The 20,075-nt window shown below is 41.2% G+C and overlaps 1 protein-coding gene, 2 non-coding genes and 1 pseudogene across 5 annotated transcripts in view; 2 read left to right on the forward strand and 2 right to left on the reverse strand.

Annotated features, from left to right (window-relative positions):
• Positions 1-15,555, reverse strand: part of AFG1L (AFG1 like ATPase) — a 221,210-nt gene extending 205,655 nt beyond the window's left edge. For both annotated transcript variants that reach the window (XM_032275100.1, XM_032275099.1), the window contains exon 1: positions 15,204-15,555. In XM_032275100.1, coding sequence (XP_032130991.1) covers positions 15,204-15,342 — 139 coding nt within the window. In that variant the 5' untranslated portion in view covers positions 15,343-15,555. The remainder of the gene's footprint in view (positions 1-15,203) is intronic.
• LOC116549499 lies at positions 5,214-5,533 on the forward strand (annotated as a pseudogene). The gene has a single exon (XR_004267907.1). The product of XR_004267907.1 is annotated as a metallothionein-1X pseudogene (transcript).
• On the forward strand, positions 7,670-7,731 carry LOC116549823. The gene has a single exon (XR_004268099.1). It is a non-coding gene; the product is annotated as a U7 small nuclear RNA (small nuclear RNA).
• A 1,541-nt stretch (positions 15,556-17,096) lies between the features above and the next one.
• On the reverse strand, positions 17,097-17,206 carry LOC116549792. The gene has a single exon (XR_004268073.1). It is a non-coding gene; the product is annotated as a U6 spliceosomal RNA (small nuclear RNA).
• Between the last annotated feature and the right edge of the window lie 2,869 nt (positions 17,207-20,075).

Below are 20,075 nucleotides of genomic sequence, written 5' to 3' on the forward strand. Positions count from 1 at the left end.
TTCGTGATTCACCCACATCAGCCTCCCAAAGTGCTGGGATTACAGGCGTGAGCCAGAGCACCTGGCCTGATCCAGAAATTCTATTCTTTGGTATCTGCCCAACAGATAGCATACATATATACACCAAATATATGTACAAACATATTCAGAGCAGTAGTATAAATAGTAGTCAAAAACTGGAAACAATCCCAATGTTTAAAATTGTAGATTGGTTTTAAAAATTGTGGTATAACTTTGGGAGGCCAAGGCGAGCGTAACAACACGAGCTCAGGAGATCAAGGCCATCCTGGCCAACAAGGTGAAATCCCGTCTCTACTAAAAAATACAAAAAATTAGCTGGGCATGGTGGCGCATGCCTGTAGTCCCAGCTACTTGGGAGGCTGAGGCAGAAGAATTGCTTGAACCTGGGAGGCAGAGGTTGCAGTGAGCCGAGATTGTGCCACTGCACTCCAGCCTGGCACCTGGCAACACAGCAAGATTCCATCTCAAAAAAAAAAAAAAGATAAAAAAAAAATTTGGGGATATAAAAAGCCATTTTATATGCGCAGGAAAAAACTTGTTCTTTTTTGTTTTTTTTTTGAGATGGAGTCTCACTCTGTCATTCAGGCTGGAGTGCAGTGGCACGATCTTGGCTCACTGCAACCTCCTCCTCCCAAGTTTAAGCGATTCTCCTGCCTCAACCTCCTGAGAAGCTGGGATTACAGGTGCGTGCCACCATGCTCAGCTAATTTTTATATTTTTAGAAGAGACAGGGTTTCACCATGTTGGTCAGGCTGGTCTCGAACTCCTGACCTTGTGATCTGCCTGCCTCGGCCTCCCAAAGTGCTGGGATTACAGGTGTGAGCCACTGTCCCCAACTTAATTTATTTTTAAATAGAAAAAATAACAAATCAAATACAAACTGGAGAGACCTGTTTTAATAACTCCAAGAGTCACAAGTGAAATATGAATGTGACCTGACCACCAAAAGTTAATGCAACAGGACACACAAAAGGTAACCTACAACAGGGCTCTAGGCTGACATATTTGAAGGAATATATTGTGATTTGGGGGCCATACTTTCAGAGTGTCATTCAGAAAGTAGATAGTAATGTCAAGAAGGGAAGGAATTCAAGGATCTAGAAACTATGTTGTGAGACTTGACTAACAGCACAAAAGACTGCTGACATTAACAAGACACTTAGTATACAACATCCCGGCATATGGATGGCAGCAAGAAGTACGTGGGAAATGAATGAATGGGAGAAATATAATAAGCCTTTAATATTTTAAAGGTGATTAAATGAATTGGGACAAAGTGGCACCCAATAATTTGATAAATGAATGAGTAAATGAGTAAATAAATGAATGAAATATTATCAGTCTTGATATGTTAAAAGAGCTGTCTCACATGGAATCAGGATTAGTGTTACATATATCTGAGGAAAGAGTCAAGATGAATGGGGAGAATTTACAGAAACTCTCAAATTTCAGCCTACTTAGAGTTTTCTCAAAATTAAAGCTACCCAAAAATCAACAGGATGCCTCAAAAAGAAGCAGTTAAGGCAGAAGCTACATGTCTAACATTGACTATATGGCCCAGAGGCCTTCTGTAGCACTAATACTCTATAATTCTATGAAATGCCATCTTGAGGCTGGGCACAATGGCTCACATCTGTAATCCTAGCACTCTGGGAGGACAAAGTGGGTGGATCACCTGAGGTCAGGAGTTCAAGACTAGCCTGGCCAGTATGGTGAAACCCCACCTCTACTAAAAATATGAAAATCAGCCAGGCGTGGTGACAGGTGCCTGTAGACCCAGCTACTCAGGAGGCAGAGGCAGGAGAATTGCTTGAAGCCGGGAGGTGGAGGTTGCAGTGAGCTGAGATCATGCCACTGTACTTTAGTCTGGGTGACAGAGCAAGACTTTGTCTCCAAAAAAAAAAAAAAAAAAAAAAAAAAAAAAAACAGCCATCTTTAGATCTTGCTGCACAGCAAATAATTCACAATCACTCCAGTTCCTTTTAAAACCAGTATCCATTTCTTACTAAATGAAGATAGTTTACCTGCATAGTATAAATCAAATTTTAACAGCTTTCTTTGAAACATAATGGCAAAACAAGTAATTTATGGCCTGGTGTGATAGCTCACAACTGTAATCCCAGCAATTTGGGAGGCTGAGGCAGGCACACTGCTTGAGCCCAGAAGTTTGAGACCTGCCTGGGCAACATGCTGAAACCTTGTCTCTATCAAAAATAAATAAACAAATTATAAAGTAGATTTAGAGCTTCAAGAAAAAAATATATAAAAATTAGCCAGGCATAGTGGTGGTGGCTCATACCTGTGGTCCCAGCTATTGGGGAGACTGAGTCAGACGGCTCACCTGAGCCCAGGAGGTTGAGGCTGCAGTGAGCCATGATCATGCCACTGCACTCCAGCCTGGATAACAGTGCAAGACCCTGTCTCAAAAAAGAGATAATTTATAATCTCTAAGAACCTCTAGGTGTTCCGAGTATCCAGATGCAAAGTAGTTAAGTCCAGGAGAACAAAAACTACCCCTGGTTATCTACAGATACCCATTGCACAATCTCAGAAAAATTAAAACTGCATTTTCTAGAATTCAAAGCACTAAATTCAGACTAGGCCCTTGGCCATTGTTAATATAAATGAGCCTCTCCAGAGTTAAAATGGCTCTAGAAATTTTGTATAAAGTTGAGTTCATTCCATTTCTACTCACTGACTAGAATCTACCACCTCTACCACTTCATTGTTACAGTTTTCTTACAGTTTTCAAAAGACTTTCACTATTTGAGTCTCATAAATGACCTAGAAGGAAGGTAGAGTTAGGAAAATTAATCCCATTCTACAGATGAGAAATGGAAATACCAAATCAAATGATTGATCCAGTACTGCAGAATGAAACCAAAATCGCAATCCAGTCTTTTCCCGTTCAGGTTTTATTAGTCATCTGGTATCACATATGTTTACCATTCCTAAAGCAAAACTGATCAAAATGCTTCAAAGTAACAGTTATGGAATAAAGGAGCTCCACTTCTTCACAAAGAGAAAGAGGAGGGTTGCCAAAAAGAACACATGCTTAGTTAAATGAAATCAAAACTATATAAGGAATTCAGATTTCCAGTTTAAAATGTTTACCCAACTGCTGTGAGAAAAATACACAATCAGGAAAAGCAGTTTAATATTTCTAAAGGCCTGGATTAAAATTTCAGCTGTAAACTTCATTACTGTAATTAGATTTTTAATGCATATTTATTAAACATCCATTTAAATACTGTGTTCACAATTATTCATGAGTTATTTGTACATTTGTGTTGATTTTAACAAACTGTAAATAGTGGCCACTGACCAGAAATGTTTCCCTGCAATGACAGAAGCCCATGCTAAGGTCATAGGCAGCCTGTTTTATGCTAGATTATGTTCTAATCATACCCAAAAGATAAATATTCAGCTTTTTTTTTTGAAGACCACATTGGTCATCAATGACCCAAAACATCAGACTTACCATTGACATTAAAGACCTAGGTTTCATTCTGTGATGAATAAACAAAGTACAGAATAGAAGAAAATCAAATCTTAATTAAACTCTTTCTTTAGAAAAACAACATAAGCCATCATCAAGGAGTGCACTGCAAGATGATTTACTTTATTTATAAAAGGCTGAGTTAGGAGCTTTAAAAGGGTGCTTTTGATTTAAATAGAAAAATTATGAAAATTAACACTAAATGCTTGGTGGTTATCATTCTTTTACTTCAGAAGCTAGTTAATCTTAAATGTGCCAATGTGTATAACTTTACAAAAGGAAAAAAAAATAGTACTTTAAATTTCATGATAATAAATCAGTAAAATAATGCCTAAAAATCTGAATAAAGCTATTCTGAAGTAATTATAGGCATGGCCCAGAATACTGAGTAACTCCTTAATATTCACCCTGTTCACATACTATTTAATAAAGACATCCAAGGGATCTAATTTTTTTCAAAAGATTTTAAAACCCATTTATTTGTTATGTTAGTTTAAATTTTATACACACACATATATAAAGGAGAATTTCAAAATGGAATCTGCAGGAGTTGCACTTAGGATATCAATTATATTATGAAGAAATGGAGGAACAGCTATAAAGAAGTACATGTTCAGGCTTTAAAACTTGTTGAAACTGCCACATGGTCAAGAGTATGGATAGATAATATGTTGATAGAGTAGCTTCTGGGATGGTGGCAATGAAGAGAAGAAATAAGACGGATAAGCAGGATGGTAAAAGAAGGTTATGAAAGAGACTCTGGAAATTAAAGTATCTCCAGGCAAGGACTAGAAACAGTCCTCAATAGAGAACCTTGGTCAAGGGAGGCAAAAGACAGCAGGAAGAGCTAGCATCCGTAATGCTTTTAGGAGAGAAGATAGAGCTAGGTGGGTGGCACATACCTAAAGTCTACCACTGGAGGCTGGGGTTGGAGGATCACTTGAGCTCAAATTAGAGACCAGGCTGAGCGTGGTGGCTCACGCCTATAATCTTAACACTTTGGGAGGCCAAGGCAGGAGGATAGCTTGAGCGCAGGATTTCCAGACCAGGGCATGCAACATGCAATATAGTGAGACTGTGTCTCTAATTAAAAAAAAAAAAAAAAAAAAGCCAGGCGTGGTGGCTCATGCCTGTAATCCCAACTCTTTGGGAGGCTGAGGCAGACAGATCGCTTGAGGTCAGGAGTTCAAGACCAGCCTGGCCAACATGGCAAAACCCATCTCTACTAAAAATACAAAAATTAGCCAGGTGTGGCAGCTCACACCTGTAATCCCAGCTACTCAGGACGCCAAAGCACTAGAATTGCTTGAACCTGGGAGGCAGAGGTTGCAGGGAATTGGGATCACACCACTACACTCCAGCCTGGGTGACAGAACAAAACTCCGTTTTCCAGAGTCAAGGAAACTTTTCTTTTGAGCTATTGACAGCTTTTAACAATTGAGTATATTCCTGTAAACAAAATTTGGAGTATATTTGTTTCTCTCTACCTGATCTCTCCAGAACTTGAACACTATTAGTGAGTATCTTAACTTATGACAAGTTATTTACATAAGTGCAATAAGAATCTGTTTCATTTGTAACAGGGCACAATTGGAGAAACTGGTTATTTTACCAAGGTTTTGACTGGAATGGTGTGCTTTCCTTTAAGGAATCAAACTTGACTTATAGAGCCAATAAAAGCCCCTTTGGACCACGCATTTCATCTGTGCCACAGCATGTTTGCTTCTCCATTGGGAACTCCTGTCTCTCCTTGCCTCGAAATGGACCCCAACTGCTCCTGCTTGCCTGGGGGCTCCTGTGGCTGTGCCGGCTCCTGCAAATGCAAAGAGTGCAAATACACCTCCTCCAAGAAGAGCTGCTGCTCCTGCTGCCCTGTGGGCTGTGCCAAGTGTGTCCAGGGCTGCATCTGCAAAGGGAAATCGGACAAGTGCAGCTGCTGTATCTGATGCTGGGACAGCCCTGCTCCCAGATGTAAATACAGCAACCTGTATAAACCTGGATTTTGCTACATTTTTTCTTCTATGAAACGTGAATGGCAATAAACTCATCTAGACTAAAAAAAAAAGAAAAAAAGCCCTTTGGAAACTCGCCTCATATCTTGTCTACACAGTCCCTGCACAGGGTTCCTGACCTTTGGTAAGTAAAGAAGTACAGTACAGACCTAGGAGCCCCGAACCTCCAGAAAAGATGTATTTACTCAACTCATAGGTATTTGAGGGTACAAACCCATGGCTGGACTCAACTTTTAAAAAAAGTCTTATCAGAGATTCCTTCTATGGAACAGAGTTCAACAAAGTCAGTTTCAAAAGCCTATGTGAGAAATAATTACTTTTGCTGCACTTTATACAAATATCAGACCAACTACAATAAAGCAAATCGGTGTTTCATAATTTGTCTTTAGTAAAAATGGGAGACTGGAGAGAGAAATTATGTTTCAAGAACTATGGTATACCTGTTACTAAATTCTAGTCTTGGGCTGGGAGCAATGGCTCATGCCTGTAATCCCAGCACTTTGGAAGGCTGAAGCAGGTAGATCACCTGAGGTCAGAAGTTCAAGACCAGCCTGGCCAACATGGTGAAACCCCGTCTCTACTAAAAATATAAAAATTAGACAGGCATGGTAATGGGCACCTGTAATCTCAGCTACTCAGGAGGCTGAGGCAGGAGAATCACTTGAACCTGAGAGATAGAAGTTGCAGTGAGCCGAGATCATGCCACTGCACTTCAGCCTGGGCGACACAAGGAGACTCCATTTCAAAAAAAAAAAAATCGAGTCTCATCAGTTGTTTTTAAATTTTTTTCTGCAATTTAGACTGACTCTGCTTATTCTTATAAATCAACCAGTGATCTCTCGTTGCTGCTCAGAAGAAACAATAGGAATGGATAATGTAAAAATCTGGATCAATATTCTAATCCTGGGCACATACTAGAATCAGCTAGCAACCTCACATCAGCTTGGTTCCAACAGTTGCCGAGTTCATGGAAAGCCTTCTAAGTTCATTTGCTTGGGATAATTTACTTATTTTGCCTTACTGTTGTGGAATATACTGCTGTAGTACTGTTCACGTAGGAATGCAGGATAGGCTTACTCAATGTTCTCTTAAATTGAACAGTTATTAATCTTCCAGATATCGCTTTTTGTCAAAACTCAAGAGTTATGAATGGCCCTTGCCATACCAATGCTTTCTGACTAAGCTTCTTTCTACCCTGAATACAAAAGACCCCAATAGTTAGGCAGCAATATCATCGCCCCTATTCAGCCTGAAGAAGTTGCAGAAGATGGATCTTTGTTCCTCTTCAACCCTTAGGATGAAGGGTTTCCTTGTAAAAGGGAGTGGAGGAAATGTCAGCAGCATTTTAACCAGAGCAACTCCATCTTGAATAAGGGCTGGGTAAAATAAGTCTGAGGCCTTGGGGGCTGCATTCCCAGGAGGTTAAGGCATTATTAGTCACAGGATGAAAAAGGAGGCTGGCACAAGATACAAGTCACAAAGACCTTGCTGATAAAACAACTTGCAGTAAAGAAGCCAGCCAAAACCTACCAAAACCAAGATGACAACGACAGTGACCTCAGGTTGTCCTCATTGCTACACTCCCACCAGCACCACAACAGTTTACAAATGCCATGGCAATGTTACCCTATATGGTCTAAAGTTACCCTACTTGATCTAAAAAGGGGAGGTATGAATAAGCCACCCTTTGTTTAACATATAATCAATAAATAACCATAAAAATGGGCAACCAGCAGCCCTTGGGGCTGCCTTGTCTATGGCATAGCCATTTTTCATTCCTTTACTTTGTTAATAAATTTGCTTTCACTTAAAAAATAAAAATAAAAATAAACTCATAAAATTCAAGACCAGCCCAGGCAACATAGCAAGTCCCCATTTCTATAAAAAAAAAAAATTCAGTAGGGTGTGATACTCCTAGCTGCACTTGGGAGGATCACTTCAGTCCTGGAGTTCCTGGCTGCAATGAATCACACCACAGGATTGCACCAGCACATGGCAGCATGGGTGACAGAGTGAGGCCCTGTTTGTAAAATAAATAAAATGAACAAATAATAATAATAAAATAAAATTTTAAAACATTTTTAAAAGAGAGAAGTTAGGACAAATCTTAATCATATGTCAGAGAAAGCTATCATGGCAGTGTTACAGCTCTTTCAGAATTTGTCTAGCAGGCTTCCCAGTTTTTACTGGAAAGTCCAAAAAAGAAAAAGAAGAAAGACATGATGGCCTAAGAAAACAAGTGTTGAGGCCGGGCGTGGTGGCTCATGCCTGTAATCCCAGCACTTTGGGAGGCCAAGGCGGGTGGATCACAAGGTCATGAGATCAAGACCATCCTGGCCAACATGGTAAAACCCTAAAAATACAAAAATTAGCTGGGCGTGGTGGTATGCACCTGTAGTCCCAGCTACCCTGGTGACTGAGGCAGGAGAATTGCTTGAACCCGGGAGGTAGAGGTTACAGTGAGCCAAGATCACATCACTGCACTCTAGCCTGGGCAAAAGGGTAAGATTCTGTCTCAAAAAAAAAAAGGAAAGAAAAGAAAAAGAATATATTCAGGCAGAAGCTAAATGACTTTTTGTTTTTGTTTATTTTTGAGACAGAGTTTCACTCTTGTTGCCCAGGCTGGAGTGCAATGGTACAGTCTCGGCTCACTGCAACCCCCACCTCCCAGGTTCAAGTGATTTTCCTGCCTTAGCTTCCCAAGTAGCTGGAATTACAGGCGTATGCCATGACACCTGGCTAATTTTGTATTTTTAATAGATATGGGATTTCACCATGTTGGCCAGGCAGGTCTCGAACTCCTGGCCTCAGGTAATCCACCCACCTCGGCCTCCCAAAGTGCTGGGATTACAGGTGTGAGCCATGGCACCCAGCCCTAAATGACATTTTTGTCAGAGAATTTATGGAGCCTATCACTGAACCGGGTCCTAGGCTGAACGTCCAATTTCTGGACCCTTGACATCTAATATTTCTGTGGGGGGGAAATGTCAGCGGCATTTTAATCAGAGCAACTCCATCTTGAATAAGGGCTGGGTAAAATATCACTTTTGGATTTGTCTTGTGAAAAGACAAATCCAAAAGTAGCCATATCCTATTTAAATATTCATCATTTACTTAAACAAAGAGAATAAAGCTCTTGAAGTATAAAGCAGTGCTAATCTATAGTAAATCAATAATCTATTCTGGGTCTCTGAATTTTCTTTTTCAGTTCTACTTTTGGGCACATTCTACTATACCTCCTCCTCCCTCTACCCCAGAACTACATCTAGGGTACTAGCTATGCCTAAGTAATAAGCTAGAAAAAAACAACAATCTACAAAACCCTCCATTATCATAAAGATAATGAGTCTCAGGAATAGGCATGACTTTCTTTTCTAATATAATAAATATTAACAAAAACCGAAGAAACACGAAAAAAGTTTCACATAAAGATATTCATCTAATTGGATGATAAAAAGTAAATTCAAATGCTATAACCAGTGAGTATTAAGAGAAACAGAAAGTAAGTCCAAAGACTATTTTCTTCACCAGTAATATGTACTACTAATAAATTATACCTTGGCAAGCAACACCCATGTGAAAGAAAAACAAAATATAAATAAATAACATAACATAACATAGCAATTCACATGGCTGAAGGGGGTTAGTTCCACTCACATTAACACCTAATGGGGGGCGGGGCATGGTGGCTCCCACCTGTAATCCCAGCACTTTGGGAGATCTTTTTGGGCAGATCACCTGAAGTCAGGAGTTCAAGACTAGCCTGGACAATATGGCGAAACCCTGCCTCTACTAAAAATACAAAAAAATTAGCTGGGCAGTGGTGGTGCATGCCTGTAGTCTCAGTTACTTAGGAGGTTGAGGCAGGAGAATCACTTGAACCTGGGAGGTGGAGGTTGCAGTGAGCTGAGATAGCACCACTGCACTTCCAGCCTGAGCAACAAGAACAAAACTCCATCTAAAAAAAAAAAAAAAAAATCTAAAAGTACAATATTATGATATTGTCAGCATAATAAAAAGAAGTCACAAGATGTGATCCTCATATTACTTGGCTTATATTAAATAAATTTAATTTCGAAGGCTAGCTTACAGAATATAGAATCTCAGATATGCTAATTTTTAGGTTTTAGAAAACCTATAAACATTTCCCTCCCTGGCTTCTCTCCTAGTCTCCCAAAGGCCACTCTATGAGGCCCCCTTCTTCTGCTCACAAAATGTCAAGTTTTCTCAAGCACTAGCCCTCGGCTTTTGCTTTTGCTTTTGCTTTTCTTTTCTCTTCTTTTTTAAGAGACAGGGTCTTATGTTGCCTAGGCTTGTCTCCAACTCCTAGCCTCAACGATCCTCCTGCCTTGGCCTCATGAATAGCTGGGATTACAAGCACAAGCCACGGGCTCTTTTCAACCTACAAATATATTCTTAGGCTCATTCTTCCATTCTCATGGCACCCAATACCCCATATTTTCTTTCTTAGTCTCAGATCCTCAAGTGTCCTACAATTAACTAGACTTACTTACCTGGAACTGTAATAAATGCCTCAAATATACCAAGCCCCAAAGTGAATCGCCCTCTAAAATCCTTTGGTCCTACCATTTTGTTTTGTTTCTTTTGGTTAAATTGCCCAAACTCAGAAACCTAAATTGCTTTTTTATTGTTTCACTTTTTTTTTTTTTGAGATGGAGTGTCGCTCTGTACCCTAGGCTGTAGTATAGTGGCACGATCTTGGCTCACCGCAACCTCCTGGGCTTAAGCAATTCTCCTGGACTCAAGCGATTCTCCTGGACTCAAGTGATTCTCCTGCCTCAGCCTCCTGAGTAGCTGGGATTACAGGCGCCACCACACCCAGCTAATTTTTGTACTTTCAGTAGAGACAGGGTTTCACCATGTTGGTCGCTCAAAGTGCTGGGATTATAGGCCTAAACCACAGAGCCCGACATTGTTTTACTTTTTACTTATCAAGTCATTATTTAAACTGCAATAGGAAACCTAAATTTATCTTCACTCCTCCCTTTCCTTGTCTGCCCCAAGTATGTTAATTCTTTTTGTTTGTTTGTTTTTGTTTTTGTTTTTGAGACAGAGTCGCCCAGGCTGGAGTGTAATGGTATGATCTTGGCTCACTGTAACCTCCACCTCCTGGGTTCAGCAATTCTCCTGCCTCAGACTCCCCAGTAGCTGGGACTACAGGCATACACCACCACACCCAGCTAATTTTTGCATTTTTAGTAGAGATGGTGTTTTATTTACCATGTTGGCCAGGCTGGTCTCCAGCTCTTGACCTCAGGTGATCCACCCATCTCGACCTCCCAAAGTGCTAGGATTACAGGCATGAGGCACCAAACCAGGCCAAGTATGTTAATGCTATCAGAGAAGTGTCTCTGAATTCCCTCTCTTCCGCTGCCCTGCTCTCCTTCACCACAACAGTAATTCAGGTCCTAAACCACTCCCTAACACTCCAACTACAGCTAGTGCTCGACTTACGACCACGGTCGGGACCGCAGACCGGTCGTAACACGATTTGGTCGTAAGTTGAGTAGGCTATATGTACAGTTGAAATGGTGCACGCAGAGATGGTAGTGCTGCCGGAAGCTGGTCCGCACTGTCGTATGCCCAGCTGGGCAACGTTTGCACTGCCAGATGTGGAGCAGTCGTGGCTAGCGATTGTGGTCGTAAAGTCGAATGGTCGTAAGTTGCATAGGTGGTAAGTCGATCAATACCTGTACTTCAACTTCCTCCTAAATAATCACCCAGCTTCCAATATTGTCCCATCCAAGCATTTCTGATCGATTTTTCAGGTGACCACAAGAACAATCATGCTAAAACAGATCGGATCACTTCTATACCTGAGAAACATCCACCACTAGTGTCCCATAGTGTTAAGGGACTCTTCTCAACCAGATCAGCCCGCCTCTCCAGCTTCATCTTTAGCTGCTCTATCAGAGACCATAAACCAATGAGGGCCAGGTACAGCTCACATCCACACTTTTGCTGAAAATAAAAAATCTTCCTCTCTCCAAGCAGAGTTACTTCCTCTTCTGTAGTCTTATAACACTTCAAATAGGTTTATATCATGGTATAATGTTATTAATGTTCATTGTTACATTAAAAAGCTAGTATAAATAGCAGTTAAGTTTATGACTCTGAAGCAAAAATGCCTGGGTTTAAAATCTGAGTTGGGTAACCATCCCTGTTTGTTCATACATAAAATAAAGACAACAATGTTTATAGGGTTTTATGAAAATTATGAAACAGAAAATGCTAGCAAAGTGTCTAGAACACAGAATGGCTCATCATATGCTGGCTACCAGAATTCCATCTGCCTTTCAAGATTATGGGGTATTCAAGAGCTGGAACTCAGTTTTCATTCACTTTTCTTTCTCCTTCTTCTTCTTCTTTTTTTTTTTTTTTTGAGACATGGTCTCACTCTGTCACTCAGCCTGGGAGTGCAGTGGTGCCATCTTTCTCAGTTCACTACAGCCTTGAACTCCCAAGCTCAAATGACCCTCTCACCTTAGCCTCCCAAGCAGCTGGGACTACAGGTGTGCACCACCATGCCTGGCTAAGTTTTGTATTTTTTGTAGAGAGGTGGTTTTGCCATGTTGCCCAGGCTGGTCTCAAACTCCTGAACTCAAGTAATCTTCCCACCTCAGCCTCCCAAATTGCTGGGATTACATGTGTGAGCCACCTCACCCAGCCACATTACATGGTACTAAATAGCAGACTTCAAAAAATGAAAAATGAAGATAAAATAGAAATGTAAACAATAAATTATCCCCCCCAAAAAAAAATCAGGAAAGGGATAGAAAATAGATTTGTAAATCAGACTCTAAATACTGAACAAAATTTCAACTAAAATTTTTCTTTTATTTAAAGATGGAGACAGGGTGTGGTGGCTCAGGCCTATAATCCCAGCACTCTGGGAGGCCGAGGCAGGTGGATCACAAGGTCAGGAGCTCAAGGCCAGCCAGACTAACATGGTGTAACCCCATCTCTACTAAACATACAAAAATTAGCCAGGCATGGTGGCGGGCGCCTGTGATCCCAGCTACTTGGGAGGCTGAGGCAGGGAGAACTGCTTGAACCCAGGAGATGGAGTTTGCAGTGAGCCAAGATCATGCCACTGTACTGCAAGCTGGGCGACAGAGTGAGACAGTGAGGCTCTGTCTCAAAAAATAAATAAATAAATAATAAAAAGAGAAGGACTCATCCTTAGTTACAATTAAATGGACCTCTAACCTAACTGCGTTTTCATCAAATCTTCACACCCAGAACTGGCTAAATTTTGTGTATAGGAGAAAGTATGGGTATAGATTAGTAGCACAGCCTTTACTTGAATCCAGAAGTTCTGACACTTACTAGCCATATATCTCCAGCAATCTTGGATTCATGATCTCCAAAATGAGGATACTGAGGAATAAGAAGATAGGCCGGGCGCGGTGGCTCACGCCTGTAATCCCAGCACTTTGGGAGGCCGAGGCGGGTGGATCACGAGGTCAAGAGATCAAGACCACCCTGGTCAACACGGTGAAACCCCGTCTCTACTAAAAATACAAAAAATTAGCTGGGCATGGTGGCGCGTGCCTGTAATCCCAGCTACTCAGGAGGCTGAGGCGGGAGAATTGCCTGAACCCAGGAGGCGGAGGTTGCGGTGAGCCGAGATTGCGCCATTGCACTCCAGCCTGGGTAACAAGAGCGAAACTCCGTCCCAAAAAAAAAAAAAAAAAAAAAAAGAAGATAATATACGCAGAAGGTACTTAGCATATTGTATGACACAGAATAAGCATTCAGTGAATTTTATGTTATAATGATGCTCTCTAAATCTTAAATTAATTTTCATAAATCATGGTATATACTAGAATGGAATACCATTTTTAAAACTTAAAACATGAGACAGTTCTATTAATATGAAGTTGATATGGTATTGATATGGAATGATCGCCAAGATACTAAATTTAAAAGAAATTAACAATTAACAGAATTAACTGCTCTATACATGAAACAAAGTGTACAGCATATTACTACTTCTATTTTTTAATACCGTTATCTATATATGTATATGCTTGTACATACACAGAATGTATCAAAGAATACATAAGAAACTAGTATCAGAGAGTGCCTCTGAGGAGAAAAACTAAGCAACTAAGGGATAGGGACAGAAGAAAGACTTACATTTTGCCATATTCTTTCTTGCACCTGTTGAAATTTATACCATTTGCTTTTATTGACTACCAAAAATAAAAAATAAAATTTATGCTGTAATCCACATCTTACACTACCAGAATATTCCATTATGCCTACACTTATTTATTTATTTATTTATTTATTTAGACAGCATCTCACTCTGTCACCCAGGCTGGAGTGCAATGGTGCAATCTCAGCTCACTGCAACCTCCACCTCACAGATTGAAGCAATTCTCCTGCCTCAACCTCCTGAGTAGCTGGGATTACAGGTGCACGCCACCACAACCGGCTAATTTTTGTAATTTTAGTAGAGATGGGGGTTTCACCATGTTAGTCAGGCTGGTCTCGAACTCCTGACCTTGTGATCCGCCTGCCTCGGCCTCCCAAAGTGCTGGGATTACAGGCATGAGCCACCTCGAGTGGCCTCATTTATTTAACTACTACTCTATCAGGGCTACCCCCATGTGGAGCCTATTCCATTACACTGAGCGCATTATGCTAATCTTTGCAGAAAAATATAAGGTGGCCTAATCATAGTTCTAGTATTAATTTCAACTGCATTGATTATAAGGGTCAAAGACTCATATTTTTAGCTTAAATAATCAATAAGATTCTATTTATTAAGTCATATACTTTATTAAGGTCTATTGATCTATTAAGGTATATTACAGGGGTTGCTTGGATTTGAGAAAAAGGAAAACATAAGTATGTGGATGACGGAGACAATGAGAATAATCTCATTCATTCATTCAAAAATCATATTTGCACATCAGGTACCAATCATTGCGCTAAGTGCTTAGGAAAAAATGATACAATGTCCTTGCCTTTGAAAAACGTGGAGTTTAATGCGAGTATATGAATTGAGCAGTAAAACTGGCACTCTTGGCTTGGTTACTCAGAATATACATTCATTCATTCATGAACATAAAACAACTGAATGAAGGAATGCAGAAAGGAAGAAAGCCCGGTGACAAAACACATCTCACTGAAGCCTCTAGTGACTTGAAAAGAACACCAAGAATCAATCGATCCTTCAATCTAAGAATGTTTGTGGACCTTTCTTCCAAGAATCACGAGACGCAGCGGGGCCTGGAGAGGTCCCACGAGCGGCTCTTACTCCAATGCCCGTCAGTCACCAGCCCCGAGAGCTTGGGAAACGCAGAGGGTAGGGGTCCCCAGTCCCCAACCCCACACCTGCATCACTTCAAGCCAGGCACTCCCACACCTGGGCTCAGCTGTCTAAACGTCCCGGAGGGAACAAACTCTGAGTCTACCTCTGACCCTCAAAATGAAAGTCACTCACGTCCTTTCCTTCAGTGCTCAAGGCTCATTCACAGACAGTATAAAAGGTCACGAGAAATGGAAACTCATCTCGAGGAGCCCTTAGCTTCGTGAAAGCAAGAGGCACCTGGGGGAGACTGGACAGGGAAGGTGACCCCAGAGGCTTCTCCACTCATGTGTAGTCGGCTCGGCCTACTCGTGGCACAATCACTGACCTTTCCAAAAGGGCTTTCCAGGGGCGGTGGCCAAAGGAGCGAGAGCGGCGGCCCAGGCCCCGCACCCAACACATCTCCCTCTCAGGGGGCTCTGTGCTAAAGGGCGCAGGGTAACCAAGAGCGACCAGGAGGCCGCCATCTTGAGCTTCGTACGAGGAGAGGAAGAGGAAAACTTTATTGAAATCCAGAAGAGAGACGGTGGCAAAGTCAAATCCCGCTGTGCACGCTGAAGGCTCCACCCGAGAGAACCAAGGGATTAGTTAGGGAGAGGGACCTCTAGTAGCCAGGTCGGCGGGCTGCATTCCGGTGCCCCTCCCATCCTTCCGGGCTCTGCCAGCCGGGACTACGACTCCCAGCATGCAGTGGGGCGGGGCGGGGCGGGCAGCTCTAGTCTGGGCAGCTGGAGGCACCCGAAGTTTTCAAGGAATTGGGAAATGATTATGACGGGTAGGCAGGTAACAACTCTTAAGCCTTTTAAGTTAGCTCACATGACCGAGATTCCGAAACCTGAATAAAATGGAGGTGACCCAATGGGCCTTCAGGTTTTAACGGAATAGTGATACCACTTCGCCACACCTCCCTAAATGGCAGGCCCATTTTTTATTTTGCCTCCAGCGTCCAAAACTCATGTTTGACAGACTACTGAAATGTACCGCCTACCGCTTTCCCGTTTTGTATTTGAATAACATAAATGGTACGCACTCAAATGTTTTGAAAGAATGTATAAGTGGCATGGGAAAGCCAAGGGACCAAGATGGACTGTCGGTGGATGGAGAAGACAGGAGACAGTGTATCTACCTGAAGGGTAACTCCTAATTGATCAGCCGTAATTTGATCAAACAATAAATGCTTTGAGATACTATGATAAGCGAATTAGGAATACACATTGCTGTCCAGAAGAGGCTGGCAATCCAGCAGGCGATATGAAGAATTCCATAAAAGATAATACACGTTGGGCTAGGTGACTCATGCCTGAGGGTCTGAGGCAGGAGAATCACTTGAGCCCAGGAGTTCAAGACCAGTCTGGGCAACATAATGAGATCCTGTCTCTGCAAAAAATATAAAAATTAACTGGGCGTGGTGGCCTCCACCCTGTAGTCCTAGTTACTAGGGAGGTTGAGGTGGGGTTGCCTCCAGGAGGTGGAGACTGTAGTGAGCTGGTATTGTGCCACCGCACTCCTGCCTGGGAGGCAGAGTGAGTCCTTGTCTTACAAAAAGAAAAAGAGGAGGGGAGGGAAAGGGAGGGAAGAGGAAAAATAAAGTTGGGTTTTTTTTCTGTTTTTTTTTTTTGTTTTTGAGACGGAGTTTTGCTCTTGTTGCCCAGGCTGGAGTGCAATGGCACAATCTCGGCTCACTGCAACCTCTCTCTCCCAGGTTCAAGTGATTCTCCCATTTCAGCCTCCCGAGTAGCTGGGATTATAGGCATATGCCATTATGCCCTGCTAAGAGATGGGGTTTCACCATATTGGTCAGGCTGGTCTCAAACTCCTGACCTCAGATGATCCGCCTGCCTCGGCCTTCCAAAGTGCTGGGATTACAGGCATAATTACAGGCGTGAGCCACGGAGCCCAGCAATTTTTAAAATAAAAATTTTAAATAAAAAATAAAGATAATGCAGTGTTGCGCAATCAGTGAGAGAGCAGTTTGGCTGGTAAATAAAAAAGGCCTTCTAAAAGCTCAACTTTTTTTATTTTTAAAGAGAAGTGGCCTCACTATGTTGCCCAGGCCAAAGTGCTATGGCTATTCACAAACACCATCATTGTGCATAGTAGCCTTGAACACCTGAATTTATGTGATCCTCCTGCTTCAGCCTCCCAGTAGCTGGGACTACAGGTGCCAACCACCATCTCACATCTCAAGCTTTAAAAGGTTTTTTTCTTTTTTTCAATTTTTAAAAATGTGGAATGCTTTATGTATTTATGTGTCATCCTTGCACAGAGGCCATGCTAATCTTCTCCATATCGTTCCATTTTTAGCATATGTGCTGCCAAAGTGATCAATACAAGCTTAACTTTTAAGAGATAAAGACCTTCCAAGAGCAGGGAATAGAGTGAAGTAAGGCAGGCAAGAAAGTCTGGAGTATAGAAAGGAGAAAGTTCAGTTGTGTGAAAATAAATGAAAAGACTACACTAAGAAGAATTCCAGGAAATCAGGTAGTTGATCCACACTAGAAGAGGGATTCCAAAGAAACAAGAAAGAGAATGTGTAGCATGGCATAATAATTTAGAGACATCTCTACCAACTTGGCCAAATCATTTATAGAAAAAAAAATATTTTTATTGTATCTGTCAAAATAAGCCAATTTACACGTACTATTTATCTTCTATCTGTAATTCCACTGTCTGACATGACAAACTGATCTTCCATACTATGGTGATTTTTTTTTCTCTTGTTGGTAATTTTTGGTGTGACACTTTGTGAAAGACCTTTTGAAAAATCTGATTGTTTATCCCTTGGCTTGCATATTTATTTATCACAGTCAAAAGACTTTCAGAGAGTATTTAGATTTCATTATGTTTGCTCTGAAAAAAATCACTTGCCTTGGTCAATGAAATTATCATTTATTAGGAATTCCAACAGAGTAATAATTATGGAGGTAATATAAGCACTCATAGATAATTTAATGCCAAAGAAGACCTACAAGAAATTTTCACATGGTTGTGCAAGTAGACAGAAACATAGGAAATGAACTTTATTTTATACAAGTGTAAGCTAATTTAGAGGGAAATAAGTTAGATTAACTTAATAACTTAGATTGTAGTTGATGTATTCAATTATAATTGATGTATTCAAGAGAATGACCAGAAGACTAAGCCATTGTAAACCATTTGATTAAAACATTAATCCCACTTTTCCTGCAGTTCCTAAAGCAAACTAAACAAAATAATAAGCCTGAAAACAATTTTGAACATTGTCAGAAATACTATTTGAAATAAGTCATAAAATTACAAGGTATTTTCTTGTCCTTATTTTAAAAAATCTTTCTAGAGAAAATGGCAAGTAGTTATTGCATCTAATATTAAGGATAAAACCAAACTAAAAGAGTCTAGAGAAGGACAAATAATACAATGAAGGAATTGAGAAAGAAAGTGGTCAATAGAAAACATACTGAGTCAAGAGATACATTTGAGTTCTGATTTTGTCACCAATTCAATCTCTCCCTGTGTTCTTTTCTTTCTTTCTTCTTCTTTTTTTTTTTTTTTTTTTTTAATACAGGGTCTTCCTCTGCCACCCAGGCTAGAGTACAGTGGTGGGATCTTGGCTCACTGCAGCCTTGACCTCTCTGGCTTAAGGGGGCAATCCTCCCATCTCAGTGTCCCAAGTAGCTCGGACCACAGGTGTGTGCCACCATACCCAGCTAATTTTTACATTTTTTGTAGAGACAGGGTCTCCCTATATTCCCCAGCCTCCCAATATGCTGAGGATACAGGCTTGAGCCACCATGCCCAGCCTGTTTTTCTTATCTATAAAATTAGGGTGGTTTCTGTTTTAGTTACCTCATAGGCGTTGTGAGAGTTAAATGAGATAATATATACACTATACACAAACTGTTAATCAGATATGATTGTAAATAGAAATTAAGAGGAATAACGTCAAAGCCTAAAATAAGGAACAGGCTCAGTGCCATGGCTCATACCTATAATTTCAGCACTTTGGGAGGCTGAATTGGGAGTATCACTTGAGGCCAGGAGTCCAAAACCAGCCTGAGCAACACAGCGAGACCCCATCTCTATTTATTTTTTAAATTTATTTATTTATTTATTGAGACAGGGTCTCACTCTGTCACCCAGGCTGGAGTACAGTGACGTCATCTCGGCTCACTGCAGCCCCTGCCTCCCAGGCTCAGGTGATCCTCCCACATCAGCCTCCCTATTAGCTGGGACTATAGGTGTACACCACCATGCTCGGCTAATTGTTCTGGTATTATTAGAGAGGATTTCACCATATTGCCCAGGCTGGTCTCAAACTCCTGGGCTCAAGCGATTTGCCTGCCTTGGCCTCCCAAAGTGCTGGGATTACAGATGTGAGCCACCTTGCCTGGCCAAAAAAAAATGTTTAATAAAGTAAAGGTATGCCTAGGACAACATAAATTCATGACATCCTAGGATCGTAGAAATAAAGAATGTATTCGAAGCTTGAAATCAGTGGGGAAAAAAAAAAAAAAAAAAAAAAAAAACATTTTTCTGAGGCAAGGTCTCCACTCCTGCCCAGGCTGGAGTGCAGTGGTATGATCTCAGCTCACTGCAACCTCTGCCTTCTGGGCTCAAGAGATCCCCCTCTTCAGCCTCCTGAGTAGTTGAAACTACAGGTATGCCCCAAGTACTCACCTAATTTTTTTGTAGGGATGAGGTTTCCCTATGTTGCCCAGCTGGTCTCAAACTCCTGGACTCAAACAATCAGCCTGCTTCAGCCTTCCAAAGTCCTGGGATTAAAGGCATGAGCCACTGTGCCCAGCAGAAATTTTTAAATAGAAGAAAGTGCTACAGAACATCAAATAGCAAATTTATGAAACTCATTAAAAGCAAAAGAAAAATATTTTTCAAGTAGGATCTAAATAAATGAGGCTGATGTGGGAGGATCACCTGAGCCTGGGAGGCAGGGGCTGCAGTGAGCCGAGATGACGTCACCGTACTCCAGCCTGGGTGACAAAGTGAGACCCTGTCTCAATAAATAAATAAATTTAAAAAATAATAAATATGGGTGATTGGGATTTTCCATTTCCAGGTTCATGAGGTTGCCATTTTAGAGGATGCCACTGGGCCATTGACAGAGACAGATGGCAGATGGTATTGGCCATCGGCATGAACCAGCCAAAATACCATATCCTCATACTCTTTTCGTTCCTCTTCTTATAACCATCTCCTTAGGGAG

Source organism: Sapajus apella, unplaced genomic scaffold (assembly GCF_009761245.1).
Source record: "Sapajus apella isolate SASKATOON/1434 unplaced genomic scaffold, GSC_monkey_1.0 scaffold6, whole genome shotgun sequence".
Taxonomy (NCBI): Eukaryota; Metazoa; Chordata; class Mammalia; order Primates; family Cebidae; genus Sapajus; species Sapajus apella.